Source organism: Vulpes lagopus, chromosome 4 (assembly GCF_018345385.1).
Source record: "Vulpes lagopus strain Blue_001 chromosome 4, ASM1834538v1, whole genome shotgun sequence".
NCBI lineage: Eukaryota > Metazoa > Chordata > Mammalia > Carnivora > Canidae > Vulpes > Vulpes lagopus.
Window position 1 is genome coordinate 125,005,407 of NC_054827.1, and position 27,924 is coordinate 125,033,330.

At 37.0% G+C, this 27,924-nt stretch overlaps 2 protein-coding genes across 7 annotated transcripts in view; one reads left to right on the top strand and one right to left on the bottom strand.

The window, feature by feature from the left end:
* The window catches only part of FBXL5 (F-box and leucine rich repeat protein 5), a 46,324-nt gene extending 38,662 nt beyond the window's left edge, over nt 1–7,662 (top strand). For all 3 annotated transcript variants that reach the window (XM_041751341.1, XM_041751340.1, XM_041751342.1), the window contains exons 10-11: nt 488–636; nt 6,875–7,662. In XM_041751341.1, the coding sequence (XP_041607275.1) occupies nt 488–636; nt 6,875–6,951 (226 nt within the window). In that variant the 3' untranslated portion in view covers nt 6,952–7,662. The remainder of the gene's footprint in view (nt 1–487; nt 637–6,874) is intronic.
* A 3,914-nt stretch (nt 7,663–11,576) lies between these two features.
* The window catches only part of CC2D2A (coiled-coil and C2 domain containing 2A), a 136,768-nt gene continuing 120,420 nt past the window's right edge, over nt 11,577–27,924 (bottom strand). For all 4 annotated transcript variants that reach the window (XM_041751338.1, XM_041751336.1, XM_041751339.1 and 1 more), the window contains 4 exons: nt 16,904–17,026; nt 15,130–15,188; nt 13,490–13,667; nt 11,577–11,886 (listed from right to left, as the gene is read on the bottom strand). In XM_041751338.1, coding sequence (XP_041607272.1) covers nt 11,698–11,886; nt 13,490–13,667; nt 15,130–15,188; nt 16,904–17,026 — 549 coding nt within the window. In that variant the 3' untranslated portion in view covers nt 11,577–11,697. The remainder of the gene's footprint in view (nt 11,887–13,489; nt 13,668–15,129; nt 15,189–16,903; nt 17,027–27,924) is intronic.

The window sequence follows — 27,924 nt, forward strand, 5'->3', positions numbered from 1 at the left end:
TTTTGGCTATTATGAATGCTGCTCCTATGAACATTTGTTTGCAAGTTATCATGTGAACATATGTCTCAGTTCTCTTGGGTGTATACCCGGAGAGGAAGTTTTGGGTCATATGCTAACTCTCTTAACTCTGAGGAACTGCCAAAACTCGTCAGGAATTTTCTTGATGATTTTCACTTAGACAGCCTGTAGGAAAATGAAGATTACAGTTCCAAAAGATTCAGAATTTCTAAGAGTTGAGTTGGTGTAATGTTCTTATGAAGAGAAATTTCATTGTTTATGGAATGTCATTAGGAAAAATACAGGAAGTTTTCCTTAGTTAATTGTATTGCTGCCTTAGGATGAGGTTAGCTGACCATGTTTTATAGAAATTCTTGAATTTCCTCATTACCAAATTGAAAGATTTATGAATAGTGGTCCAGTAGGCCATAGGAAAACATAAATTTTCATAGATTAATACATTCTCATTGTTGGATTGCTTTTCTTACAGGGTTTTGACTCTGGGAGGAGGGCTGCCTTATTTGGAGCACCTTAATCTCTCCGGTTGTCTTACTGTAACTGGTGCAGGCCTGCAGGATTTGGTTTCGGCATGTCCTTCTCTAAATGATGAATACTTTTACTACTGTGACAACATTAACGGTAATGTCTCTTAATGAGATAATTTTGAAGGAATGGATTCAAAAATTTTTGGCAGTTCTGATGATTCTTAGGGTTTCTGTTTAATTTTCTAGATTTCTGATTACCAAATCGTTTTGCTTTCAGAGGTATTTCTTTACACTTGATAAAATTTAAAAATCACATGTTTTCATTAATTAGCTTCTATGAAGGTAAGTTTTTCTTGCAGATAGGTATTTCACATATATATTCTGCCAGATTTTTGGGATATATCATAATAAATCCTAAAATGGCAAGTTGTAGAAATACTAAATTTTTATAAAATTTTGGGAAATTATTTTAGAGAGATATAGCACTCAGCAATTTAGAGGTATTGTTCTAGATATACCAGTTTCTTAGGGATATGATGACTCAGTTTTTTTGTAGCACAACTTTGAAAAAATGTAATTGAGAAGAGAAGACTTTGGTAATGCGAACTTGTTGGGGATCCTGGGTGTGGTTTCAAATCAATCTCATGGAAGATTGAGGTGGTGTGTGTGTGTGTGTGTGTGTGTGTGTGTGTGTGTGTGTGTTTGTGGTGTTGGGGAAGAAGCTGAGATGTTTTAGACAGGACTAAAATTCCTACAGTATTTTGGAGATTGATTCCTGAACATGTTATAACAATCATCAGGTAAATATTTTTTGATTGTTTTATTTCTTAAACTTACCCCTACCCGGTAGTGGGCATGCTGCATGTTTTTTCAAGGTATATACAGTGCCCTTTTGGGATTTTGATAGTGATAGAAACTGAAGTTTCTAGAAACATAAAAAGCTGCTCCTCAGTTATTAGTAAGCAAATCAACCCCCTGTATTATAATTGGAAAAACATTTACATCGTTCAGATTCTCTTATGTATCTGTCTTTTTACACCGTATACTGTTTTCTTTGAAAGCCTGAGTCATCTTAAGATGACAAGATCACCTGAGTTTCTCTCAGGGAAAACAATTGACAGGAATCAGGAAGACTAGAGGAATGGTCTCTTTAATGACACATTTGTAGGCAGAGAAGTTAGCAAATTCCTATTTCTGGAGATTAGGTTTTCATTAAATACGTATAAAGGGACAGGAGATTGCAGCCCTTTTATTTCTGTCGTCACATAGGTGATGCAGGAGATGACCTCCCTTGTTCTGGAAGTAGCACACTAAATAGGAGCATCTCTTTACTCTCTCTGGCTTTCAGTGTATTATGATCCAGGAATGATGAAGATGAGCATAATTTTAGTTGCAACCTGCTAAGCATACAAAAATAAAGTTTGCTTCCATGAGCCATTTGCTGCTTTTGTAGATACAGTGCATTTGGGTGGGAGGGGTTTTTTTTTTTTTTTTTTTTGTAATGTACAGTCATGTCATTGTAGGACAGTATTATACTTCTTAAGACTTATAGGACATATTATGAAAAGTAACTGGTAAGCAGTTATTTTTATAAGAAAAACCTCTTATTTGTATGTTGCACTTGAATGATCTGTAATTGATTTCAGCATAGGTTATGCTTGTGGGAATAAATGTGACCAAATTGATTAGATTCTCTTTTGGGTATATAGATGTTACAGGATGGGAGAGATTGGATTTCAGTTCATTTTTATGATCTACTTGTTTTGCTTGTGTAATTTTGAAAACTTCCTGAAATAATTTAGGTGATGGGATAAGTTAAATGCTTAAAACCTTTTGCATTTTGTTAGGATATTAGAATTCATTTCATCTTAACTGGTTTTGAATATATAAATATTAAACTGTTCCAAAGGAGCTGCTACATTCCTTTTGTTGAATGCCATTTTTTTTGATAAATGAGTGATAATTTTCAAAAAGTGGATTTTAATGAAGATATTTGACTTTGAAAGATTTGAAAGAAAATTGGCAGGGCTTGTATAACTCAATATTAAGTCTCCTTTTACAGCTTTTTAAAACATGATTTTGGGGAAATGGAAATCCTTTAAAGTTTAGGCGACTTGTCATATTAACTTGTGTTCTAGAGTTCCAGCCATTTGCTCTTAAAGTAATACTCTGATAGAGTTTTTTCCTTAAAAGGACATATGGACAACCTAAGAAGTATTAGAATAAAGTGGCATTGTATCCAGTTTTCAAGATGACTCAATTGATCCCAGTATCTTTTACTACAGCTCCATTTGTATAATAAATACTTAATGACTGCTTAAGGGGCCCCCTTCTTCTTCTTATTTTTATTTTTTTCTGAAAGTAGTTAAAATGTTTTATACATAGTCTTAGAATAATAGGGAGCATATTTAGGGACAAACGATATTTTAAATATTTGAGTCATACTTAACTAAGAATATATTTGTCAAAAAAAGCTTAGTATACTTAGCTCCTAGATTTCTAACTAAAAGAAGTAAATACTGGTAAACAATATTCATTAAGTAAATAATGAATGATAGATAAGTAAAGCAGAATGACCTGTTTCCTAAGTGCTAGGAGAGATTTTAGAGGAGTTAGTATCAGATATTCAAATAATATCTACTGTGAGCAAAATACTGTACTAAGCACTGATTAAAAAATGCCAGTTTTATTCTTTATGATTCCTCATTACATTTAAATTTGTTATTTGATTGATAAAGTTAAGATTTAAACATGGAAAGGCTTCTTTGCCATAAGATTGAAAACTTCTTTGTCATTTAAGAAGTGTTAAATGGAGTCACACAGTTTTGGAGCTCTGAAGAACACTTGAACAGTGATAGCAAATAAACTTTTTGTACTGATTTGCATTTCAATGTCTGTATAATTTATGAATTAAGATAGATTAGTTCATAGTTCTGGAGGTGACACAGTCTCAGATGATTTGCTCTCTTATGTTTCTAATTTAAGTTAAAGAGGAATTAAAGGTAAGTGAAGGTAAGTGCAGATATACAGCATAAATAATATGCTTAAAATTCAGGAAAAACAAATCAATAATAAAAATTTGGGAAAATAACTTATAGTTAACATTATAGCTCTTTTTATGTAATATTTAAAAAATGCTTTCTTACAAATTTATTTTTACCGTGCCTTTAAACATTTAATGATTATGCTAATTTTGTTTTCCTATTTTCCTTCTTATTCTTTAATGTAATTTAGCCCTCAAGTATTAGAACCACTTGAATTTTCTATTCTCTGAGGTAGACATTTGCAGGTGATGAGTCAGATATTGAAAGGGAATGACCTTTTGAGTTGTCAGTGTCTGGAAGCGCAGCTGTGTGCTGGAGATCCTGGGCAGATAACCCATGAGAGAGTGTAGCCCTGTTCCTGTCCAATGCCTCCTCCCTTTCTGTTGTCCACTTAATCCCTGTTCTCAGCAGTCCTTCTGTGACACCGAAGTCTCACTGTTAACATGGCTTACAATTTTTGTGCTTTGGAAATTGCTGTTCTCTACAATATGAGACTAACCTACATTAAAAACAGTGGTTGTCTTCACTTTTGCTTTGCCCCAGTCCTTTAATAGAGTAAAATCTCCCTCACTGTTTCTGACTCTTAGGATCAGACGCACCTGGTCTGTAATCGACCTTCAGGTGGAATTAGTTTTGAGTTAGTAGCATAGTTACTGTTTAAATCCTCATAGACTTCTCTAGATAGATCCTACTGTCAGATTTGAAAATACTGATGTATTAATTCCCTCTCTTCACTCTATACTTAAAAACTCAGATATTCTTGTGCATATCTGAAGGAGGGGTCATATTTTATATCATTGTGAGTGAGGAATTTGTTTTGTGATATTAATAAGATGTTGATAGATGAGCAGGATTAGGTTACTTTCAACCTAATATGGGACACCTGATTTTATTCGTACATTTTTGTTCTCCTGTTACCCCTATTACCATCCTTTAGACTTTGAGACCAAAGAGTGATGAAGTGGCCAGGGTGGCTCTGAGGTTGCTGAGCCTATCTTTTGGGGAGGATGGTGACTAGCTGTGTGAATGTGTGAATATTTGGAAAAATAGGAATCTCTAGAATAGCTTCCTTGGTCCTGTTGGCTCCTTTGAGGCTCCCTTGTATTTCCTGCCTTAAAACTAGTAGCATACTTCACTTGAATTGCTTTCAGCCATCGCTTAGGATTTTTCCCAGGTCATAGTTGAATTCAGTGTAAAGGTTTCTTCCTTATCTCTCTGTCCTTTTAAAAAATAGGAATATAGAAATTTTAAAGTATTTTAGGGAGTTTTAGTTAGAAAATTGTCTAAAAATCTCCATGTCTCTTTCCTCTTCTCCCTTTTTAAAAAATTGGAGTAGAATTCCATACTGAGAAATACATTTTTGCCAAATCCACCAGTTCAAGCATTTCATCCAGGGACTGAGTGAGTGTCAGGCAGGGTATTTGGTCTTGAAGAAGGACACTAGGTGATTGTCAGAGCAGGAACCAGTTTAAGCAGTGCAGAAAGGCAAGCTAAGAAGAGTTGGCATGGAGGGTTGAGTAGTGTGTAGGGAAAAAGCTGAAAATATGCTTAGAAAGGAAAACCTGGTCCAGAGGTTGACAGTAGAGGAGTAGTTTCAAACTACAGGGTTCCTTATGAGGACATTTCTAATAAATATGATATGTACTAGGACATTCTACTTTGATTTTGGTTAAGATGACTAACCTTGAGTTTTATTTTAAGGAAACCTAATGACAAATACTACTTTGTGAATTTTAAATATTTGACACATTCAACTTTTCATTTTAAAAATAGATTTTAATTTTGATTAAATAAAAATGGGCTTGTGGTAGTTCGGCTTTATATTTGAAATTTTAAGCTTTTTGTTATGGAAAATTTTAAACGTATAAACATAGAATTTAATGAAGCCTCACGTAATATTTGGTTTGGCAGTTATAAAAAGTGTGGCCAGTTTTCTTCCATTGCCCACTCCCATACCTGCTCCCCATATCCCAGGCATCACATCTATTTTAAAATTAAACATACGAAAAAAAAAAAACCAACAACAAAAAAAATAAAATTAAACATACGTTTTTGAAATTAAATGAAGTCCTAACCTATTGCAGTCCTACATATGCTTGTAAAGTTCATTAGTTTCTTTTTTTACTTAAAGATATATTATCATTTCTTTATTGAAATACATGAACATTATATTTCAATGGTTATATACCCTAAGAAGCCTGCCCTTAGTATTTTGTGTGTGCCACTTCAGGAATACAGGGAACAATTCTGGGAAATAAGTGTTTTGTGCATTTCATTGCAAATAGCCATTTCGTTAGGATGGTATTAACACAGATGCCTTCTTTTCCAGTGGACTGCTACTTTTAAAAAACAAAGCTCATTTAAAATAGCTTCTGAGTTAAACTCTGATTTTTCAGTTATAATCCATTTGACATAGCCTATAAAATTATACTTCATGTACTTTTTGTATGATTCGTACATATCACAAATGCAAGGATTTTGTTTCTAATTGATGAGTAGAAAAGGAATCAGCTGCTCTTAATTTGTTCATGGTGCATACATACTGACAGGCTTTGGTATGGTTAAAACATCCTTTTGCACATTTGCCTGCCTTGATGAAAACTGTGATTTATTCAGAGAACTTAACATTTGCTTATGTGCAATATCTCTTCTTTGATATTTCCTAATTCTCAGCTGTGTTCCCTAATCGATCTTTTATCTAGTGTCTGGGCAGCATAATGTGAATGGGATAAAATGTCAGTTATTCCATAGAGTTGCATTCTTCTTTTATTATTGAATCACAATTTTTATTATGTCTTAGGTTTGTTTATTTAGCTAATCATTCATTATATACTTAATGCTAGAAGATAATTTCACTTAACCCTAGCCATTTATTTCAGCTGCAAATGTTATAAATAAAAATATGGAAAACACATTCACTCTATGTCTATATAATTTTTTTCAAGTTTTGACTGTAATGTTTTTGTAATTGCTCTCAATACTGGATTCTTTAGCTGATCTATGGAGGGAGCTGTTTTTGTCTTAAGTATATTTTTAGTAAAGATGTTCGGAGTATAAGAAATCTGTTTGTAAGCCTGACAGTCTTGTTTCTGTGAGTTTCTTTTTGTCTTAGGTTTTTGTTTTGTGAGATTGTTGCCAAAAAATCGTTTCTTTCTCTTCTTTCATTTAGCTTTTGGACCAGTAGAGCTGCTGTTGGCTATATTTGTGTCTAATTTTTATACACTCATTGGGACATTTTACTTCTGTGTTACAAATGTATTGCTAGTAAAAAAAAAAGTCAAATGTCTTAGCTCTTTCATGTGATCTCTAAGAAATTTCCTCCTTTCACACTTTTCTGTTTTTATACAGGTCCTCATGCTGATACCGCCAGCGGATGCCAGAATTTGCAGTGTGGTTTTCGAGCCTGCTGCCGCTCTGGCGAATGACCCTTGACTCCTGACCTTTGTCTACTTCATTTAGCTGAGCAGGCTTCCTTTCATGCACTTTACTTATAGCACATTTCTTGTGTTAACCATCCCTTTTTGAGTGTGACTTGTTTTGGCCCCATTTCTTACAGTCTCAGAAATCTTAATTTACCAGTCAATTGTACAGTGTTGTTTCTCTTGCAAATCATATTTTTGTTTTAGAAAGGGATTAGATCTTTTCATGAGGGTGAGAACAGTTTTATCAGTTTTCTTTTAAATGGAATGCTTTGAAAAGAATGTCACTAATGCCATGCCATTTAAAGTATTTTTTAGATTGAGTTTTAAAGTCAATGGGGATTATTGGTTCTCTTTATATATAAACACTGTACCAAGCTTTGCAGATCTTTTCAAACATACATTTTTGAAGTTTTATTTTCAGAGATTGCACATTTGAAAACCAGTCTTTTTTCCATAATGTTTCCTTTATTTGAACAATTATCAGAGGGCCAATTCAAACATACCCACATATAAGGTTCTTTAAGAAAATAGAATAAATTGGCTTCTTGGTGTTAGCTCAGTGAGCTGGCAAAGTACCAATGTATTTGTATTTGCTTTCTTCAAATACTCTTGGTTCCTGCCACTGTCCCTAAATTGTCAAATTTGGGAGGGATTTTTAAAAATTCCACAATCATTTGAAGAAATGTATCAATAAAACCTACTTTGAGGACTTTACCAAATAAATTTTTTGGTGTTTTGATTTCATTAGAAACCTCAATTCAGGATTATATTAGTGTAAAATAGAACTAAATATTTTCTTTTGAGCTCCCATGAAATCATGATACTGGCAATTTTAGATACCTAATTTTGTTGAGTTGAATTGCCTTTTTTGAAATTAATTATGCAATAGTCAGAGTTTGAATGTGTATGCCTTTCTTCATTGCTGTGTAAAAAGACAGTGGGAGTGGGGACGTATCATTCAGAAAGGCACATTTTGAGTCAGTTTTACATAATGCTATATATAATTTTATGTCCTGAAGAAAAGAGCAGTATGCCATCTACTTTTGGAAATGCATGCAAGGCTATGGAAGAGGAGTTAATCTTGCAGTCTTGTTACTTGTGGTCCCAGGTATTCTTCTGTTTGTTTCATTGAGGGATAGGAAGAGTAGGAAAGGTACATATGATAGACAAGTTTCAGTTCAGGCAGAAGACTTTGTTTTAGACAGAGCTGTCTGAAGATGAACAAAGAGGGGCAGCCTGGGTGGCTCTGTAGTTTAGTGCTGCCTTCAGCCCGGGGCCTGATCCTGGAGACCGAGGATCGAGTCCCATGTCGGGCTCCCTGCATGGAGCCTGCTTCTTCCTCTGCCTGTGTCTCTGCCTCTCTCTCTGTGTCTCTCATAAATTAAAAAAATAATAATAATAAAGGTGAAAAAATAATCATCTGATGAGAATATGAACAAGGAGACTCCACCCCGTTTTAAGTCTCAACTAATATTTTAATTAAACACTCCAGGGGAGATGGAGTTGGGTGGAGGCTGCTCTCGGATGGCCCTCCTGAAGTTGTACCTCCTGTCATAATTGACACTTGGAAAATGTTTCCTGGGTGTGGGACAAGGCAGCTGTGTGAGCAGACTATCTTACCTTCAGAGCTTGTACCTCTTAGGTGTAAATAGTCTTGCCTTTTGTGGGACTGTGGCACCTAGCCTTCTCCTTCAAAAGTCTGGCCTAAGCACAAAGTAAGAAATGATTTTTTCTTTATCCTTTTTTTTTTTTTTTTTTTAAGATTTTATTTATTCACGAGAGACACACAGAGAGAGAGGCAGAGACATAGGCGGAGGGAGAAGCAGACTCCATGCAGGGAACCTGATGTGAGGAAATGATTTCTTGATTCCCTTACAGAACTTGAAAGGAAATATAAGCTTAGGGAGCACTTACGGTCCGAAGTTTCATTTTGTAAGGTTGATTGTCCTGTAGTTACTGTGTTTGTTTCCTTAAGTGTTTAATAAACTGTATTTGAAAAAATTCGTATCAGGGACTATTTCAAGAAAACAAGCTACAAGAATTTTTCTGAGTGAGTCCACCCAGCCCCATACTTCATCTTAGCTGTATTTACATGAATTGTAAGTAAAATTACTCATCTATACTCCTGGCCCTGAGTTATCAGGTGAGGGAGGACTCAAGTTTATCCTCCCTTAGTCACAAAACACTAGAATATATTGGGGCAAGAAATTCTTATAATGACTCAGTAGTGTTTCAGGAGTTGACTTAAATGTTACTCTTTTAAATTAATTAATTTGAGCAGCTAATTTCCTCAGGGGTACCAGGTGATTGAGGTGCCTCCTTTTTGCTTTGTCCTGTGCTACTTGATATTAGCAAACCATTAAATAAGACCTGGCAGTCTTGGACTACACTGACTGCACATCATCATGTGGAGACTCATTATCCTTACTCTCTACTCTTCCTCTCCTTCTAGTTGCATGGGGAGACAGACAACATAATTTATACTTAATTTTGATACACTAACTTCAGGGTATAGTTAGTCTTTAATGAAACACTACAAATACTTGGTTTATTTTATTTATTTTTAAAGATTTTATTTATTCATGAGAGACAGACAGAGAGAGAGAGAGAGAGAAAGGTAGAGACACAGGCAGAGGGAGAAGCAGGCTCCATGAAGAGAACCGTGGGATTTGTGATTGATTTAGTGAGTTATTGGAATTATTCATTCTTAGAATAAAACACAAGTTACGTGAACTGCCTTGGGGTGCCTGACAGACATCAGGTGCTCAGTGCCGGACAGTATTCTAAGTATCTTATACTTACATATACTGACTTGATTAAACTGTGAGAGGAAGCTAGGAGTGTGATCATTTTGATTCTGTATATGGGGAAAATAAATAGCAGAAAGGTTAAGTAACTTGTCCATGCATGGTACTCTGTAATGACGAGGTATTGCCTGGTAATGACTCTTACAGGTCAGTCCTTGAGCTCTCTCTCTTGAAGAGTCCCTAATTGAGGTATCAGAGGCATGCCAACCCCTAATTATAATATAATCTGATAGAGGGTGGCTTAGGGGAATAAAGTAAAAGGTGAAAGTTTTTGCCTAATTTGGTCCCTCTGGCTTTATGGTTTTTTTTGTTTGTTTTTTTAAGTGAGATCGTATTCCAGCTATGTTCTCAGCTGGAGTCAGTTTATCCCTAGAGGATAAATGTATAAAGTGTATTTGAAATAGATAATGTATGGAAACATTTTTGGTTGTCACAGTTTGGCAGAGGGAAAGGATGCAAATGACATGTAGTGGGTAGAGGTCAAGGATGCTGCTAAACATCCTCTAATGAACAGGTCAGCCCTCCATAGCAAAAAATTACTTGGCCCAGAATGTCAGTAGTGTTAAGAAACCCTGCTTTATGTATTTCTATTTTGTGTACATTTTTCCATGTCAGCACATAGATTTAATACCTTTAGTGACTTAGTGTGGTAGTACCTGTGTTTGTCTTAATCTGTTTGGGCTGCTATAACAGAATACTATACACTGGGTAGCTTAAACAACAGACACTGACTTCTGCTATATCTGGAGGCTGAGAAGTCAGGGGTAAGGTGCTGGCAGATCTGGTTTCTGGTGAGGGCTTGCTTTCTGATTTGCAGAGGGCCATCTTCTCATTGTATCCACACATGGCCTGAAGAAAGTAAGCAGGCTCTCTACTGTATTTTTACAGTAGCATTCATCCCAACACCAGGCCTCCACTCTCATACCTAATTGCCTCCCAAAGGACCCATCTCCAAATACCATTACATAAGGGATTTGGGTTTCAAGGTAGGAATTTTGTGGGAGACACAAACATTTAGTCCATAGCAATGTCTTAGTTTTTTAAATGACTTTCCTTTGGGGGATGTTTAAACATACCCCCCTCCCAATACTATATTGTTTTAATAGGATTATATGAGATATATATGGGCACATTTGTGTACATGTGCATGTTTGTTCAGTATTTCTAAAGGATAAGGTCTTACGAGATGTTTGGTGTTAATTCTATAATGCAAAATTGTTCCTGCTTCCCCCAGAGAAGTTGTGTTATTTTGCTTGGTCTTAAAAGTATGATGGGTATTCTGTTGGACAGGCAAAGAAGGAGGGCATTCCAAGTAGAAGGTAAGTACAAAGGCATAGATGTGGGGTGCCCACGTTTTTTTTTTTTTTTTATGACACAATCAGTCATAACTTGATAAATCTTTTATTTTCGCCTTTACATTTCCCTCCCAGGCTGCCTGATGTCTCTGTCCCCACCCAACTCTGGAGGCAGCCTGACCCCATCTTGTGCTTTTTATCCGGGGGATTGGAAGTGGGGCCAGTGGTAGGCACTGTACCTTTATAGAGCTTGTAAACCTGCATCAGAATAGGGGCCAACCACTCATCCCACCAGCTGGGTCTGGCCAGGAGATGGGCTCTGGGCAGCTCCTAACCTCCCTGGAGACCCGGAGCCTATGGACAAGAGCAGCCATCCCCACCCCCTCCACTCAGGACTTGGAAAGGAGGGGGATGGGAAGCATATAAAGACCCCCAGAGGTACCTGTGAGGGGGAACTCTGGGAAGCCTCAATGGAATGTGGGGTCAGAGTGGCAAGAGACAAGACAGACTACTAAATACAAACTTATTTTGAAAATAATGATAGTTTTATTTCATTATTTACAAATAATTTATGTGATCAGTATCACTTAAAAATATCCTCATACCTTACAGTTTTTACATGATAAAAAAAGTATACAATGAAAAAATTACCTGTTGCGTATAAGGGAGGCAACATAAATCCAGACAGACAAAACATTTTTGGGGTATGGGTGGATATATACAGCTAAAGCAAATTCAACATTAGGAACATCAATATTATGTACTCCGGTGCTATACACTGCTTCAATTAAAGGCTTCAGTTCAGAATAGGGCATGTGAAGGGGAAATCCAGAGAACTGAAGGAAAAAAACAAAACAAAAAAAAACAAGACTTGTAGTCATTAGTGAAGCTTGAAGATTTCATTGTATTTTTTTCCTCACATGCAATTCTTAATATTCTTGTCTTTCTTCTGCACCTTGAAATCATTTATTTAGTTCTGCTTTCCTATTCAGCTATGTAGTAGCAATACAGAAAATGGAGGGAGGCCAAATGTCTTTTTTGTTCAATTGTTAGTGTATTGACTTGGTGTATAAGACAGCTGTTAGCACCCAGCCGCCCTCCACTGTTCCCTTCCCTCTGCCTGATAGTCTCTAGTTTGCATAGTAACTCACTTGATTTCAGGGATCTGGATTAATGCTAATCAACGCATTCTATCCCATGGCCACAGTGACTGATCTATGGGCTTGTGATAAAAGTGAGTCCCAGGAAACCTGCTAGGAATGATGGCACACAGATGTGCTCTCCTGCTTTGGACAACATGTGTGCAGATGTGAGTCCTGCCTGGAGCTGTTCCAGCCATTTTATTCCATGAAAATGAGCCTGAGGACGGTGCCATCACACGGAGGAGGGCAAGTTGGGAAGACTTACAGAAGAGTGGTACAGCTCTGATAGCTACTTACCTCTAATTTTTACTGAAATAAGCCAATAAATTCTTTTCATTTGAAGCTCAAGCCTGTTTGAATACATTTTTTGTTACTTGATGACATCCTAGCTGAAAAACTCATTTTTTTTTTAAGATTTATTCATTTGTTTTAAAGACAGCGAGTGGGGAGGGGCAGAAGGAGAGAATCCCCTAGCAGACTACGCACTGAACGCAGAGCAAGGCAGGGCTTCATCCCAGGACCCTAAGATTAAGACCTGAGCTGAAACCAAGAATTAGACTCAGCCATCTGAGCCACACAGGCACCCTTGAAAACCTAGTTTAGTCACTGAATAGAATTAAATGTCCAGGGACACCTGGGTGGCTCAGTGGTTGAGCGTTTGCCTTTGGCTCAAGCCGTGATCCCAGTCTCTCTGCAGGGAGCCTGGTTCTCCCTCTGCCTATGTCTCGGTCTCTCTGTATCTCTCATGAATAAGTAAATGAAATCTTTTAAAAAAAATTAAATGTCCAACTTGACGTAACACTGTTTAGCCAACAAAGTTTACTGTTTTGAGACTCTATTCTAGGTTTTATTATCTAGCTATATGATGTGAACACAGCACTACCGACAGGCAGTGGAGAGGACATACCTAATGAGAGTTTTTCTTAGCTTTTAGAAGCAGTTATTATAAATCATATCCTTAAAACTGACCAAGAATGGTTGGTTTCACCTTTATGTACAGTTGACTCTAATATGATATAGCCAGATGTTTTAATTGTATTTAATACTCTTGCAATGCATTTTATTAAAGATATTTTTTGTTGCCTAGTCTTATAGCATTTTCAGTTTATGGAGGCATTTTGCTGTTTAATAATAGCTTAATCTGAGATTTGAACTTTTAATTACATCTTTTACTCTGTGCTGCTTCATCTATGTATTTGGACAGCCAAGTAAGTATTTTGATTCTAAAGTGCATTACCAGGCAATTTCCAATTTGAAATGAAATCCACAGGTTCAGTTTAGAGCCATTTGTACTTACCCGGTAGTCTCCCAGCTGTTTGAGCAGCTCTGCTCTATGGTCATCTTCTACATCTTCTCCTCGACTTCTTTCTAACACAGGTAAGAAGTGTCGTAGCGCGGAGGTACAGTACCTGTTCCATCTAGTCAGATGACGTGGCCTCCAGTCCATGATTTTTTCTTTCAGTATTTTTTCAATCCTGTTTATAAAAAAAACTCTATTTTTTGCTGGTTTGACTTTTCTCTTATAAACAATGATATGGTTTGTATGCAGTGGGGATTTGGGTGGAGTTGTCATTCACTACACGTAGTTTATGTTGAAAGCCTTAAATATTTGTAGGGCTTTTATTGCTGCATATTGATTCTTAACCCTGTGCTGTGACTTCTGTTAATGAGGATTCTTTTTCTCAATTTCCTTAAGACTGTTCTTAGAATATCCATCATCACTAAGCTTTATGTCCCATAGATCCAGTACCTATCGTTAGGTACAAAGCAGGATATCAAAAATTAAGTGGCAAACACAGAATAAAGGAAAATAGCATTTGTTGAGCCTTTATTTACCAGGTACTGTGTGAAAATCCTTTCTGTTCATTTTTATTTAATCTTAACTGTGACTCCCGAGGGGATCTTGTCCCAATTTTACTTATGTGGGGACAGCTTGAGGTAGGATAAATGACTTAACAATGGCAGGGGATGTGAGGTTTGAGTTGAAACCCTGCCAATTCTAAGGCCTCTTGTGCATCCCTAACCAAATGCACAGATTTAGAGATCCATCCAGCTTCTCACTGCTTAATAGCTGCAGGATCTCCGTCTCATTTGGCACATTACACGTTTGTCCTGGGTTTCAAGACAGTCTGAGCAAGAGTATGATTGAATTGCCGTGCACTTCATCAATGTTGGGTAGATAAATAATGTGGGTCTAAGTAATAGTATCCTGAAACTATCTGAAGAAATAAAGACTTTTCCGAGAATTAGTAGTTCTAGGTCTGTACCTCTAGTAAGGCTTTATTTAAAGTTTGAAATTGAGAATAATTTGGAGTTTTCTAGTAATATCTTAGAAAGGGTCACATTTATCCTTGAATATTTGACATGCTGCTCTTTACACAGCTTGATATAGTAGAAAGGGCAGACTTTAAAATCAGATCTGACTCGGCTCAGAAGCCCCCTCTAACACTTAACAAGTAAGTTGACCTCTTTGAACCTTGGTTTCCACATTTGCAAAACTGGAAAAGTAAAGTTTTGTTTTACATGATTATGAGGATCATGGGAACTCTTCCCAGCCTTCTCCTTGTGTTAGGTTTATAAACTAGCTGAAGTGTTCAGTAAGCCACTAATTGGACAAAAGAGGCATATTAAGCTGAGGATTATGGTAAGTCTGAATAAGGCCTATAATAACATGATGCTGAGCTCTAACCTGAGGTGAAGTTTGGGAGAACTACCTATCATTGCTGAAGGTCACTTCTGTTTGTTCCACACCATACTGATGCAAAGGTCTCCCTTTGAGCTGCAGGATTTAGAGATCAGATCTGTATTTGGTATCTCTCTATAAACATGAATTAAAGTTTTAATTGCTCAAATTATTAATCCAGGCCAAGAACTGTTCAGTTTTGGTATTACACTTCTAGTGACAGATTGCATGTGGATTTAAGGGTATCATATGACCTGTCTTGTAGCTCAGCTGCAGCCGCTTTGTCTGTGCGCTGGTAAATTAGTTCTTCTGGCTATGAAAGAGAAAATAGTTAAGAAATGTTAAGAATCACACTTAATTTGAATAACTTTCTAATTCTTTTCTAAATCTTTTTAAAAATTGTGAAATCTCAGACATTCATTCAGATACAGAGCATAGTATAATGGATACCAGTGTACCCATGAGCCACCTTAAGTACAATATCACAAAGAAATTAAAGTGCTGTGTAATTTCCTACCTCTCTCACCATAGAAGTAGCTACAACTTGAATTTATTTTTTAGCACTTTTATTCAACATATATCTACAATGTGCCAGGCATTTTTTATAGGTGATAGAGATGTGGCCATGAATAAAATCACTGCCTCCTGATGTGTACATCATAGTTTGTGGAGATTAGCAAGTTAATAAAATGTATTTATGATTTTATTACATATCTATGTATCCCCAAACAATGTATTATTTTGGTTTGGGTGTTTTGTAAACTTTATGTCTTTCTTTTTTCTTTTCTTTTCTTTCTTTTTCTTTCTTTTTTTTTTAAGATTCTATTTATTCATGAGAGACAGAGAGAGAGGCAGAGACAGGCAGAGGGAGAAGCAGACTCCATGCAGGGAGTGTGATGCAAGACTCGATCCCAGGACCCGGGATCCCGACTGAGCCAAAGGCAGATGCTCACTGAGCCACCCAGGCGCCCCCCTCCCCCGCCCCCCCCCCCCCCGCCTTTTTTTCCAAGTATAGTTGACACACAATGTTACATTGGTTTCAGGTGTACAATGTAGTGATTTGACAAGTCTGTTTATGTAATTTTATCCTGTGAATATGCAGATTGCTTTTCTCCCTTAATAGAGATAATAACATCCACATTTTTAGAGTGCTAAAGATTTATTAATGTTTCACTTGTGTAGCTACTATAAAATATTCCAGTATGTACTCTACATAATTTGTCCCTTCTGTAATTCCAGTTATTAGGCTGTTATAAACAATGTTTCTATGAAAAATCTTATATATGTCACCTTGACACATGGAAGAATTTCTCTAGGGCACTGTTTTTTTTAAACCTCTTTTTGGAAAGGTCTGGATCACAGTAAAAAGTATACCTCATATTATACACTTACTGTACACATACACAGATACATATATAGCTAACAAATTTAATAGAACCCTTACTAAACAATTTTCACACTTATTAAAATCTTAACACTGGTCAGGACCTTCTAAATTAATCTTATGAGCCTCTACTGGATCATGCCCTGCGGTTTGATTTCATGTTTTAATAGTCATGAAATTTAGTCATTTAGTGAATTGAGACTAGCATTTAAGAATATATTCTAATGTACTTTTTAAGTCATGAGGTTCATTTTTTCCCCCACACATATATATACTGGTTCATGATATGGTGGTAATTTCTTACTGTGAGTTGGGCTCAACTAAGTTTGAAAAATATTATTTTTGACTGAATATCTAGTAGAATTCAGGGTAAAAAACATATCTGGCTATCCAGTATAATGATTTCAAATTCCATATATATATATATATATATATATATTTCTTTTAAGAGAGGGAGAGAGGGGCAGAGGGAGAGGGAAGAGAGAGAATCCTAAGCAGGCTCCTTACCCAGCGAGGCAGCCTACCTGGGGCTCCATCTCACAACCCTGAGATCATGACCTGAGCCAAAATCAAGAGTTGGACGCTTAACTGACTGAGCCACTCAGGCACCCCTTTGTCTATATGTTAATAAAAGAATTATATACCTGAATACTGGAAAGGCCAGGATATGGAAGGCTTCTTGAAAAGAAAGATTTCCATAGCTTGGGTTTGGTGACATCAAAATTTATCCGTAGTGGGGAGTCGTATCGTTGAGTATTAAACCAAATCTAAAAAAGACAAGACTACATTAGCATATATGGCAGCAGATGTTTGTGTGTTTGTGTGTGTGTGTCTGTGTGCACGCGCATGCGTGCATGTATGTATAGAGGAAGCAGAAAGCAAGAGGACACACAGGTTGCCTTTTTCACATTTTAATTTGTAAAACCTGCATTTTATAATCTGAGGCATCATAAAATTGTCATTGGTCATTTTTTCAAATTTTTCATATCTGAAGTTGAGGTGCACCTTACCACTGATAATAGGTTGATGAAATAAGATAGTTCCTGATAAGATTAAAAATTTTTAGAAGATAGACAAAGCTATTCCTTTCTCAGTCTGGCTTTCCTAACTGTACTTCCTAACCTCCCAGTTGAGTTATATGTCTGCCTCTTTGCTTCCACAGCAAAGAGGAATCTCTGTAATAGATTACAGGAATCTGTAATCTCTGAATAGCACCCTCCCTGTTGAGGAATGTAGTAAATTGGTTCTGGAGTCAGGCCATTTTTATTTGAATTCTGGCTCCTATATTTATTAACCATATGATCTTGGATGATTTATTTAACTTCTTTGCACTTCATTTTCCTCCTCTATGAAACTGGGATAATAGTACCCACCTCAAGGTTGTTGAGCAGATTAGTTAATTCATCTATACCCCTTGGAACAATGCCTAGAACATAGTAGGTTTCCCAATAATTGTTAGCTAATTTATTACTATTGTGTTTATCATTGTTAATAATTGCCTGTCCATCCATCTGCCATCCTCACTAAATATTACATTGTTGTCTTGACATTTGCCCTGTGCCTTGTTCACCTATTTTTAGCATTTAGCATAGCTTCTGGCACATAGTAGGCATATTGAATGCGTGCATCAGTGATAAATTTGTCCATTCAACATATTTATCTAGTATTTACTATGGGCTCAGTTTCAGTCCCTAGAGATAAAATAACGAAACAGAATTCCTACCCTTATGCAGTAGCTAGTGAGAAGATAATGTGAACAAATAAATAAATATATGGGATTTCAGATGATGTTAAATGATACAGTAGATTGTATCACTGACCTGAGTTCTTCCTGCCTTCCTATACCTACACTTTTTGCCATGTTACTTTAGAGTTCCTCCCACTAAAAGGGTTGAAATGTATTTCCCTGCTCCTTAATGTTTGGCCAATAGAATGGAATGGAAGTGTTAGTGTGTAACTTCTGATCTAAGCCTAAGAGGCTTTGTGTTTCCCTGCTTGCCTTCTTGTGCTTCTGCTATTGTCACTGCTGAGTCCCAGAATAAACATACATGAAGCAGAGCTGTTCCAGCTGACGCAGAGAATCATGAGAATAATTGTTTTAGGCCATTTAGTTTGAGGATGGGTTTTTACTATCTTTATTGTGGCAACAGCTAACTTATACAAGAGCTGTGGAGAAAACATGGGAAGAGATGAAATTTCAGGATCAGTAGGGAAATTCTTGCTGGAACAATGACGTTTGATCAGAAATGCAAGAAGTGAGGGAGAAATTATGAAGATATCCAGATGAAAGGTCATCTATGAAGGGGAAAGAGCAAATGCAAAACTTGCTTGATGTGTTGAGGAAGATGGTAGCTTTAGAGGAGTGAGCAAGTTAGAGCAAGTAAGAGATGACATCAGTGGAGGATGCGGGCGGTGGAGGGAGCAGGATGGCTGTCAGGTTATAAAAGGCCTTGTGAAGTATTTTAAAGATTTAGGCTTTTATTTTAGAGTGAGCTAGGAAGCAATTGGAGTACTTTAGGTGGAGGAGTGACATAGTCTGCCTTTCATTTTAACACTAATATAAAGAATATTATAGTCTGCTTTGAGACTAGACCGAAGAAGGTAAGGGCAAATAGTGAAGTCTCCAGTTAGGGGGCTATTTTCAAATAATCCAGGTAAGAGGTACAGTAGTGTGGACCAAAACAGTAGTGAAATTGGTCAGCTATGGTCAGATTCTGGATATACTATGAAACCAATAGAATTTGCTGGTGAATAGGATGTGGGAGAAAGAGGAATCAAAGGTGACTCCAAGGATTTTGGCCTAAGTAACTGGACTGATGGAATTGCCCTTTATTGAGATAAGAAAGACTGCAAAGGTAATTGGGAGCTCAAGTGTGGGCACGTTGAGTTTGAGATACATGTCTGATATCTATATGAAGATGATGGGTACATAGTTGGATATTTGAGTCTGAAGTTCTGGGAGCTAGGTGAGCTAGAGATACACATTTGGGGATCATCAGCATTTATGTTTCTAGGGAGGAAGTGTAGATAGAAAAGATGTTTGATGAATTTGAACTTTGAAGTTCTGATTTTTTGAATTTGGAGAAATAACAAAAAAAGCAGCAAAGGATACAGAGGAGTGATAGCCAGGTTAGGGAGGCTTTGATACTTGTAATTCAAATCATGAAATTGTTTAAAGAAGACAAGGTCTTTAAGAACTACAATTTGGATATAGGGTAGGGAATATGCAGAAAAATTGTGGAAAATAGTGCTGGAAAAGTTGAGGTCAGATTATATAGGACTTTGAAATCTAAGGCAAGAAGTTTGTTCTTAAATCTGTATGTAGTGCGGTCCCTCCAATACTTTTTGAGCCGTAGAATGATGAAGCCCAATGTTCATAAACTTAATCAGGTATCAGTACACCAAATAATGGATTGAACTGGAGAGACTATTTAGTTGGTTACTTACAGTAATGCAGGATAAAGCAATAATGGCATGGCCTAGAAAACACAACAGGTAGAATCTGTATGATTTGGTATCTGTTAATAGCATTGAAGTAGGAGGTTACAGTAAGGGAGAGAGAAAATCAAGGATTCTGAGGTGTGAATCTGGGTAACTGACATCCGTAGAAACAGAAACCAGGAGGAGGAGCTTGTTTTGGAGGCAAGGGGGAAATGATCTGAATTTTGGATGTGCCAAGTTTGAAATTTTTGTAAAAAGATTTATTTATTTTATACATATACAGAAAGAGCATGCACATAAGCAGTGGGAAAGGGAGAGGGAGAGAGAGAATCCTTAAGCAGACTCCTCACGGATCACAGAGCCCAATGCAGGGTTCTATCCAAGGACCCTGAGATCAAGGCCTGAGCTGAAACTAAGAGTCAGCCACCCCGCTGACTAGACACCCAGGTTCCCTCAAGTTTGAGATTTTGATAAAGCACTTAGGTGTCTCACAGACAGTTGAAAATTCAGGATCCAAAGAAAGATTCTGGGGCTAGTGAAAGGATTATAACTTCTCTGCCAGGATAGCCTAGATAGAGTTACAATTAATAATAATGGGTGTGGTCCTGCAAGAAATCTAAATATAGAATCTTGAGGAATATTGACTTTTAAGGGGTCGAAGAAGAGCGAGTGAAAGAAACCTAAGAAACTCTTGCAGAGAAAATGTAAACCAAACATTCCTTTATCTGTAAACCAATTGGGAAAGTTTTTTTTTTTTTTTTCATAAAGAGGTTATTAGTCATGTTATGCGCCATAGGAAAGGAGAAGAGAGGGAAGATGAGAGTAAACCTTTGGAGTTATTTATCTATTAGTAAAACAATGGTACCTCTCAGGTACCTCTCAGAGTTGAATTTCTATAGGATGGTCAGGGAAGAGGAGCTAGATTTTTAAAAGGGTTAAAATCTGAGTTTACTGAGAACATAGAAGCAGGGGATATAATTAGTAATTGAAAACTTTGGAAGCAAAGGAAAGAGAGGAGATGGTAATTCAAGGTTGGTAGAAGCATACAAGCACACCTCTGAGATATTATGGTTTGGTTACAGACCACTGCAATAAAGTGAATATTGCAATAAAGGAAGTCAAATGAATATTTTGGTTTCCCAGTGTGTATAAAAGTATATTTATAATATACTGTAGCCTATTTAGTGTGCAATAGCATTATGCCTAAAGAAACAATATATATACCTTAATTTTTTTTAAAGATTTTATTTATTCATGAGAGACACAGAGAAGCAGACACACAGGCAGAAGGAGAAGCAGGAAACCTGACACAGGACTCCTGGCATCATGCCCTGATCCAAAGGCAGATGCTCAACTGCTGAGCCACCCAGGCATCCCATACATAGCTTAATTAAAAGTATATGGCTAAAAATGCTAATCATCATCTGGGCTTTCAGCGAATTATCATCACAGCTCATCATAACAAATATAATGAAAAAGTTTGAAGTATTGCAAGAATTACCAAAACATGACAGAGAGACGTGAAGCGAGCAAATGCTGTTGGAAAAGGGTACTGACTGATTTGCCTGGCACATAGTTGCCATAAAATTTTGTGCCATAAAATTTTCATTTTGTAAAAAAAACACAGTGTCTGTGAATATGAAGCATAACAAATTGAGGTATGCCTGTATTTTGGTACTGTTGCACTTCCAAGCATATCAATATAGAGAGAAAAAATGTAGGGGCAAGTTGGAATAATGAGTAGAGGCACGTCTTGGAATAAGAGTGAAGACACAAACATGGGTAGAAAGGGGAGACACTTCTTTCCTGGCAAGGGACTATAGGAGAAGAAAGACTGACAATCCAGAGAGGTTGTGTTTGTGGAGCAGAAGGCAGTGGAGATTCTACAGTCGGTATCAGGCCAACTAGGCAAGTGTGAGGTCCTCTACCAAGAGAGGTTAAGGCTTAGAGCAGGTTCGGAACAGGTGCCATGAAGAATGCCCAACATCGTGAACTGTTATGCTTCTTGTTAGTAAGGAGGAGGGGTCTTTCTTCCTCACAAAACCTGGGCTTTATGTAATTAGTCAATCACACAGTAATTGTTTTGAGAACTAATAATAATTTAGAGAGAGAATGGAATTATTTGAGGTCTTTTTCAATGCCTGTTGACTCTGTTTGATTCCAAATGGCCTTCACATGGTTCTCCAAACAGGAGGAGCTAGCAGCTTATTCACGATTATGATAATGCTTTTAATTTAAGAATGGTACTCCACAGTGCTCTTCACACTTGTAATAAATAATAGTTGCCATTTGCTGAACACCTATGAGAACCAGGTGCTTAGCATATATTATCTCTAATTTTAGCAGTAACCTAAAAGAGTAGATTAGTGATATGTATGTATGTATGTATGTATTTCACACAAATGGGGAGGGGCAGAGGGAGAGAGAAGAATCAGACTGCACACTGGGTTTGGACCCTGATATGGGGCTTGATCTCATGACTCCAAGACCATGACCTGAACTGAAAGTAAGAGCTAGGTGCTAAACTGACTGAGACCTAAGAACCCCTAGACTAATGATCTTTACAGTAGGGTGCACACACCAGAGGAGAAAGTATTAGATTTCCTAATTCTTTTTTATTTTTAAGAGCTTTTTTTCTGTGTATAATGTAATAATATGTTGATGCACAATAAAAATATATAATTTATAAACAGAAATACATATATTGGGAATGCATGGTCAAGTGATTTGCTTTCTGACAGATCAATGAAGATTAAAAGTGAAAGTATGGAAAACACTTACCATACAAGTAGAAGCAAGACAAAACTGGGGTAGCAATACTTATATTGGAGGGGCACCTGGGTGGCTCAGTGGTTGAACATCTGCCTTTGGTTCATGTCATAATCCCAGTGACCAGGGATCGAGTCCCACATCAGGATCACTACAGGGAGCCTGCTTCTCCCTCTGCCTAAGTCTCTGCCTCTCTCTCTCTCTGTGTCCCTCATGAATAAATAACATCTAAAAAATATATTGGGGCAGCCTGGGTGGCTCAGCGGTTTAGCACTGCCTTCAGCCCAGGGTGTGATCCTGGAGTTCCAGAATCAAGTCCCACATCAGGCTCCCTGCATGGAGCCTGCTTCTCCCTCTGCCTGTGTCTCTGCCTCTCTGTTTCTCTCTGTGTCTCTCATGAATAAATAAATAAAATCTTAAAAAAAAAAAACTGATATTGGAGAAAATAGAATTTAAAGCAAAGACTGTAACGAGACACAGAAGAATACTATATAACAAAAAGGGGGATATCCAAGAAGATGATCAAAAATTGTAAATATCTATGCACCCAAGATAGGAGTACCTTAAAACATAAAGCAACTAGTAACAGACATAAAGGGAAAAAAATGACAGTAATATAATAATAGTAGGGGACTTTTTTTTTTTTTTAAAGATTTTTTTTACTTATTCATGAGAGACAGAGAGGCAGGTTCCCCACAGGAAGCTGGATGTGGGACTCAATCCCCAGACCCGGGATCGTGCCCACACCCTGAGCTGAACGCAGATGCTCAACCTCTGAGCCACCCAGGCATCCCTAGTAGGGGACTTTAACACAACATTTATATCAATGGATAGATGATCCAGACAGAAAATCAACAAGGAAACAGTGGCTTTGAATGACATGTTAGACCAGATGGACCTAACAGATATATATAGAACATTTAATCCAAAAACAGCAGGATATACATTCTTCTTAGGTGCATATGGAACTTTCTCCAGGATAGAACATATATTAGGCCACAAAACTAGTCTTAATAAAATAAAAAAGACAGACCATAATAGTTATGAAATTAGAAATCAATCACAAGAAAAAATCTGGAAAGAACACAAATACATGGAGGCTAAATAACATGCTATTAAACAAGTGATTGGTTGAACCAAGACATCAGAGTGAATTAAAAAAAAATACATGGAGACTAATGAAAAACAAAATCTTTGGGATGTAGTAAGAACTATTCTGAGAGAGAAATTTATAGCAATTTACAGGCCTACCTCAAGAAACAAGAAAAATCTCTAATAAACAACCTAACCTACTCCTAAAGGAGCTCGAAAGAGAAGAAGAACAACAACAAAACCCAAAGCCAGTAGAAGGAAGGAAATAATAAAGATTAGAGCAGAAAAAAATGAACTAAGACAAAAAAGTAGAAAAGATCAATGTAACCAGGAACTGGTTCTTTGAAAAGATAAAAAATTTATAAACCTTTAGCCAGACCCTTAAAGGGGCGGGGGGGGGGGGGGGAAGACTAAAAATCACAAATGGAGGAGAAATAACAACTGACCACAGATATACAAATGATTTTAAGAAAATATTTTATTTTATTTTATTTATTCATGAGAGACAGGCAGAGACAAACAGAGGGAGAAGCAGGCTCCATGCAGGAAGCCCGATGTGGGACTTGATCCCAGGTCTCCAGGATCACGCCCTGGGCTGAAGGCAGATGCTCAACCACTGAGCCACCCGGGCATCCCTGAATTTAAGAGAATATTATGAAAAATTATATATAACAACAAACTGGACAACCTAGAAGAAATGGATAAATTCCTAAAAACATGTAACTTAAAACTGAATCAGGAAGAAATAGAAAATTTGAACAAATTACTAGTAATGAAACTGAATCAGTAATTAAAAAAAACTAACAAAATTTCAGGACTTCACAGGTGAATTCTACCAAACATTTAAAGAAGAGTTAATAACTATTCTTTTTAAACTATTCCAAATGATAGATTTGGGATGAAAGCTTCCAAATTCATTATATGAGGTTAGCAGTACCCTGACACCAAAACCAAAGACCCTACAAAAAAAGAAAACTATAGGCCAATATCTGATGAACATAGATGCAAAAATCCTCCACAAAATCTTAGCAAACCAAATCAACAATATATTTTAAAAAATTATTCATGAGGGATGCCTGGGTGGCTCAGCGGTTGAGCTTCTGCCTTTGGCTCAGGGTGTGATCCCGGGATCCGAGATCAAGTCCTGCATTGGGCTCCATGTGGGGAGCCTGCTTCTCCCTCTGCCTGTGTCTCTGCCTTTCTCTCTCTCTCATGAATTAATAAATAAATATTTTAAAAAATCATTCATGATTGAATGGCATTTACTCCAGGGATACAGGGTGGTTCAATATTTCCAAGTTAATCAATGTCATACATCACATTAATAAGAAAAAAGATAACCATATGATTACCTCAACAGATGAAGAAAAAGCATTTGGTAAAGTACAACATCCATTCACGATAAAACTCTCAACAAAGTAGCTTTAGAGGGAACGTACTTCAACATAATAAAAGCCATGTGTGATGATAAACCCACAGCTAACATCAAACTCAGAGGGGGAAACAGAACTTTTCCTCTAAGATCAGGAACAAGACAGGAATGTTCACTCTCATCACCTTTATTCAACATGGTACTGGAAGTCCTAGCTACAGCAATCAGAAGAAAAAGAAAAGGCATTCAAATTGGTAAGGAAGAAGTAAAACGTTCACTATTTGCAGATGACATGATACTATATAAAGAAAACCCTAAAGATTCCAGCAAAATACTCCAAGAACTGATAATTCAGTTGCAGGATACAAAATTAATATACGGAAACCTGTTACAATCCTATACACTAATAATGAAGTAGCAGAAAGAGAAATTAAAAAAAATAATCTTGTGTACAGTTGTGCCAAAAATAATAAAATAGCTAGGAATAAACTTAACCAAGGAGGTGAAAGACCTGTACTCTGAAAACTATTAAACACTGATGAAAGAAATTAAAGATGACACAAACAAATGGAAAGATATCCCATGCTCATGGATTAGAAGAACAAATATTGTTAAAATGTCCATACTGCCCAAAGCAATCTACAGAATTAGTGCAATCCCTATCAAAATACCAATAGCATTTTTTCATAGAACTAGAATACAAACTTATAAAATTTGTGTGTAACCACAAAAGACCCCAAATAGCCAAAGCAATCTTGAAAAAGAACAAAACTGAAAGTATCACAATTCCAGATATCAAGATATACTACAAATCTGTAGTAATCAAAGCAGTATGGTACTGGCATAAAAATGGACAAATAGATCAACAGAACAGAATAGAGAGCCCAGAAATAAACCCATGCTTATTTGGTCAATTAATCTTCAAAAAGGAGGCAAGAATGTGCAATGGGAAAAAGATGGTCTCTAACAAAGGGTGGTGGGAAAATATGCAAAAGAATGAAGCTGGCCTCCTTTCTTACACTGTACACAAAAATTCAAGATGGATTAAAGACTTAAATATGAGACCCGAAACCATAAAAATCCTGGATGAGAGCACTGGCAGTAATTACTCTGACATTGGCTATATTCACATTCTTCTAGATATGTCTAGAAGAGGCGAGGGAAACAAAAGCAAAATAAACCACATGGACTACATGAAAATAAAAAGTGTCTACACAGCATAGGACACAACAAAATAAAGGACAACCTACGGAATGGCAGAAGATATTTGCAAACAATATATCCGATAAAGGGTTAGCATCCCAAATATATAAAGAACAATGCAACCAAAACAACAACAACAAAGCCAGCAACTAATCCAACTAAAAAATGGACAGAAGACATGAGCAGAAATTTCTTTGGCCATACATATGGCCAACAGACATGAAAAGATTTCTAGTATCACTAGTCATCAGAGAAGCGCAAATCAAAACTCCAATGACACCTCACCTCGCACCTGTCAGAATCACTAAAATAGAAAACACGAGAAACAACAAGTGTTAGTGAAGATGTGGAGAAAAAAAACCCTTGTGCACTGTTGGTGGGAATGCAAACTCGTGCAACCACGGTGGAAAATAGTTTTTTCTCAAAAAATTAAAAAACGGAATTATCATATGATCCTGTGATTCCATTACTGCATACTTACTCAAAGAAAATGAAAGCAATTACACACACACACACACACACACACACACACACAATGGAATATTACTGAGCCATAGAAAAGAATGAGATCTTGCCATTTGTGACAACATGGATGGACCTAAAGGATGTAACACTAAGTGAAATAAGTCAGAAAAAGACAAATACCATATGACTTCACACATATGTAGAATTTAAGAAACAAAACAAAGACAAAAAAACAGACCCCTAAATACAGAGAACTGGGGGTTGCTGGAGGGGAGGTAGGTGGAGGGATGGGTGAAACACATAAAGGGGATCAAGAGCACACTTATTGAGATGAGCACTGAGTACTGTGTAGAATTGTTCAATCATCCAAATTGCACACCTGAAACTAATATAACCCTCTGTGTTCATTGTACTTCAATTAAAAAAAAAACACATTGGGGATACATGCTGAAATGATTTTTCTAGCAGATGCATAAAGTTCAGACCATTAAGACAGGTCATGACGATAAAAACAATCATAACAGTATAGAGTTTTCCCTGTGTGTTAGCTGCTTTACACTGATCATCTGCTTCATGGCTCACAACACTCTTCGACGTCATTGCACCCATTACCTTCCATTTACCAATGAGAAGCTGAGGCTAAATGACATAAGAAACTTTCCCAAGCTCATTCAACTCTTAAATGATGAAGTTTAAACTCAAGTAGTCTGCCCCCATAACTCATGTTTTTAACTACTGTCCTATATGGTACACTTCATAATTAAGTTTGCCCTCAATTACCTGGTGGGTACTGGGAGTCTCTCTTTAATAAAGCGGGGGGAGGGGGTGCGCCTGGGTGGCTCAATTGGTTCAGTGTCTGCCTTCGGCTCAAGTCATGATCCCTGAGTCCCGGGATCGAGTCCCACATCAGGTCTCCCTCTTCAGCAAGGAGCCTGCTTCTCCCTTGCCGTCTGCTTCTCCCCCTGACTCATGCTCTCTCTCTCAAATAAATTAAATCTTTTTAAAAATTAAACAAGTAATAAATAGGGAAGGGAAGGGGCACCCGGGGGTCTCAGTCAGTTGAGTGTCTGCCTTTGGCTCAGGTCATGATCTTGGGGTCCTGGGATCAAGCCCCACGTCAGGCTCCCTGCTCTGTGGGGAGCCTGCTTCTCCCTCTCCCTCTGCTAATCCTCTTGCTTGTGCTCTGTCTCTCTGTCAAATAAATAAATAAATAAATAAAATCTTTAAAAATAAAATAAAAAGGGAAGGGAGGGGAAAAGGAAAAGAAAAAAGGAAGGAAGGAAAGATGGAAGGAAGGGAGAAGGAAGAGAGGAAGAAGATGGA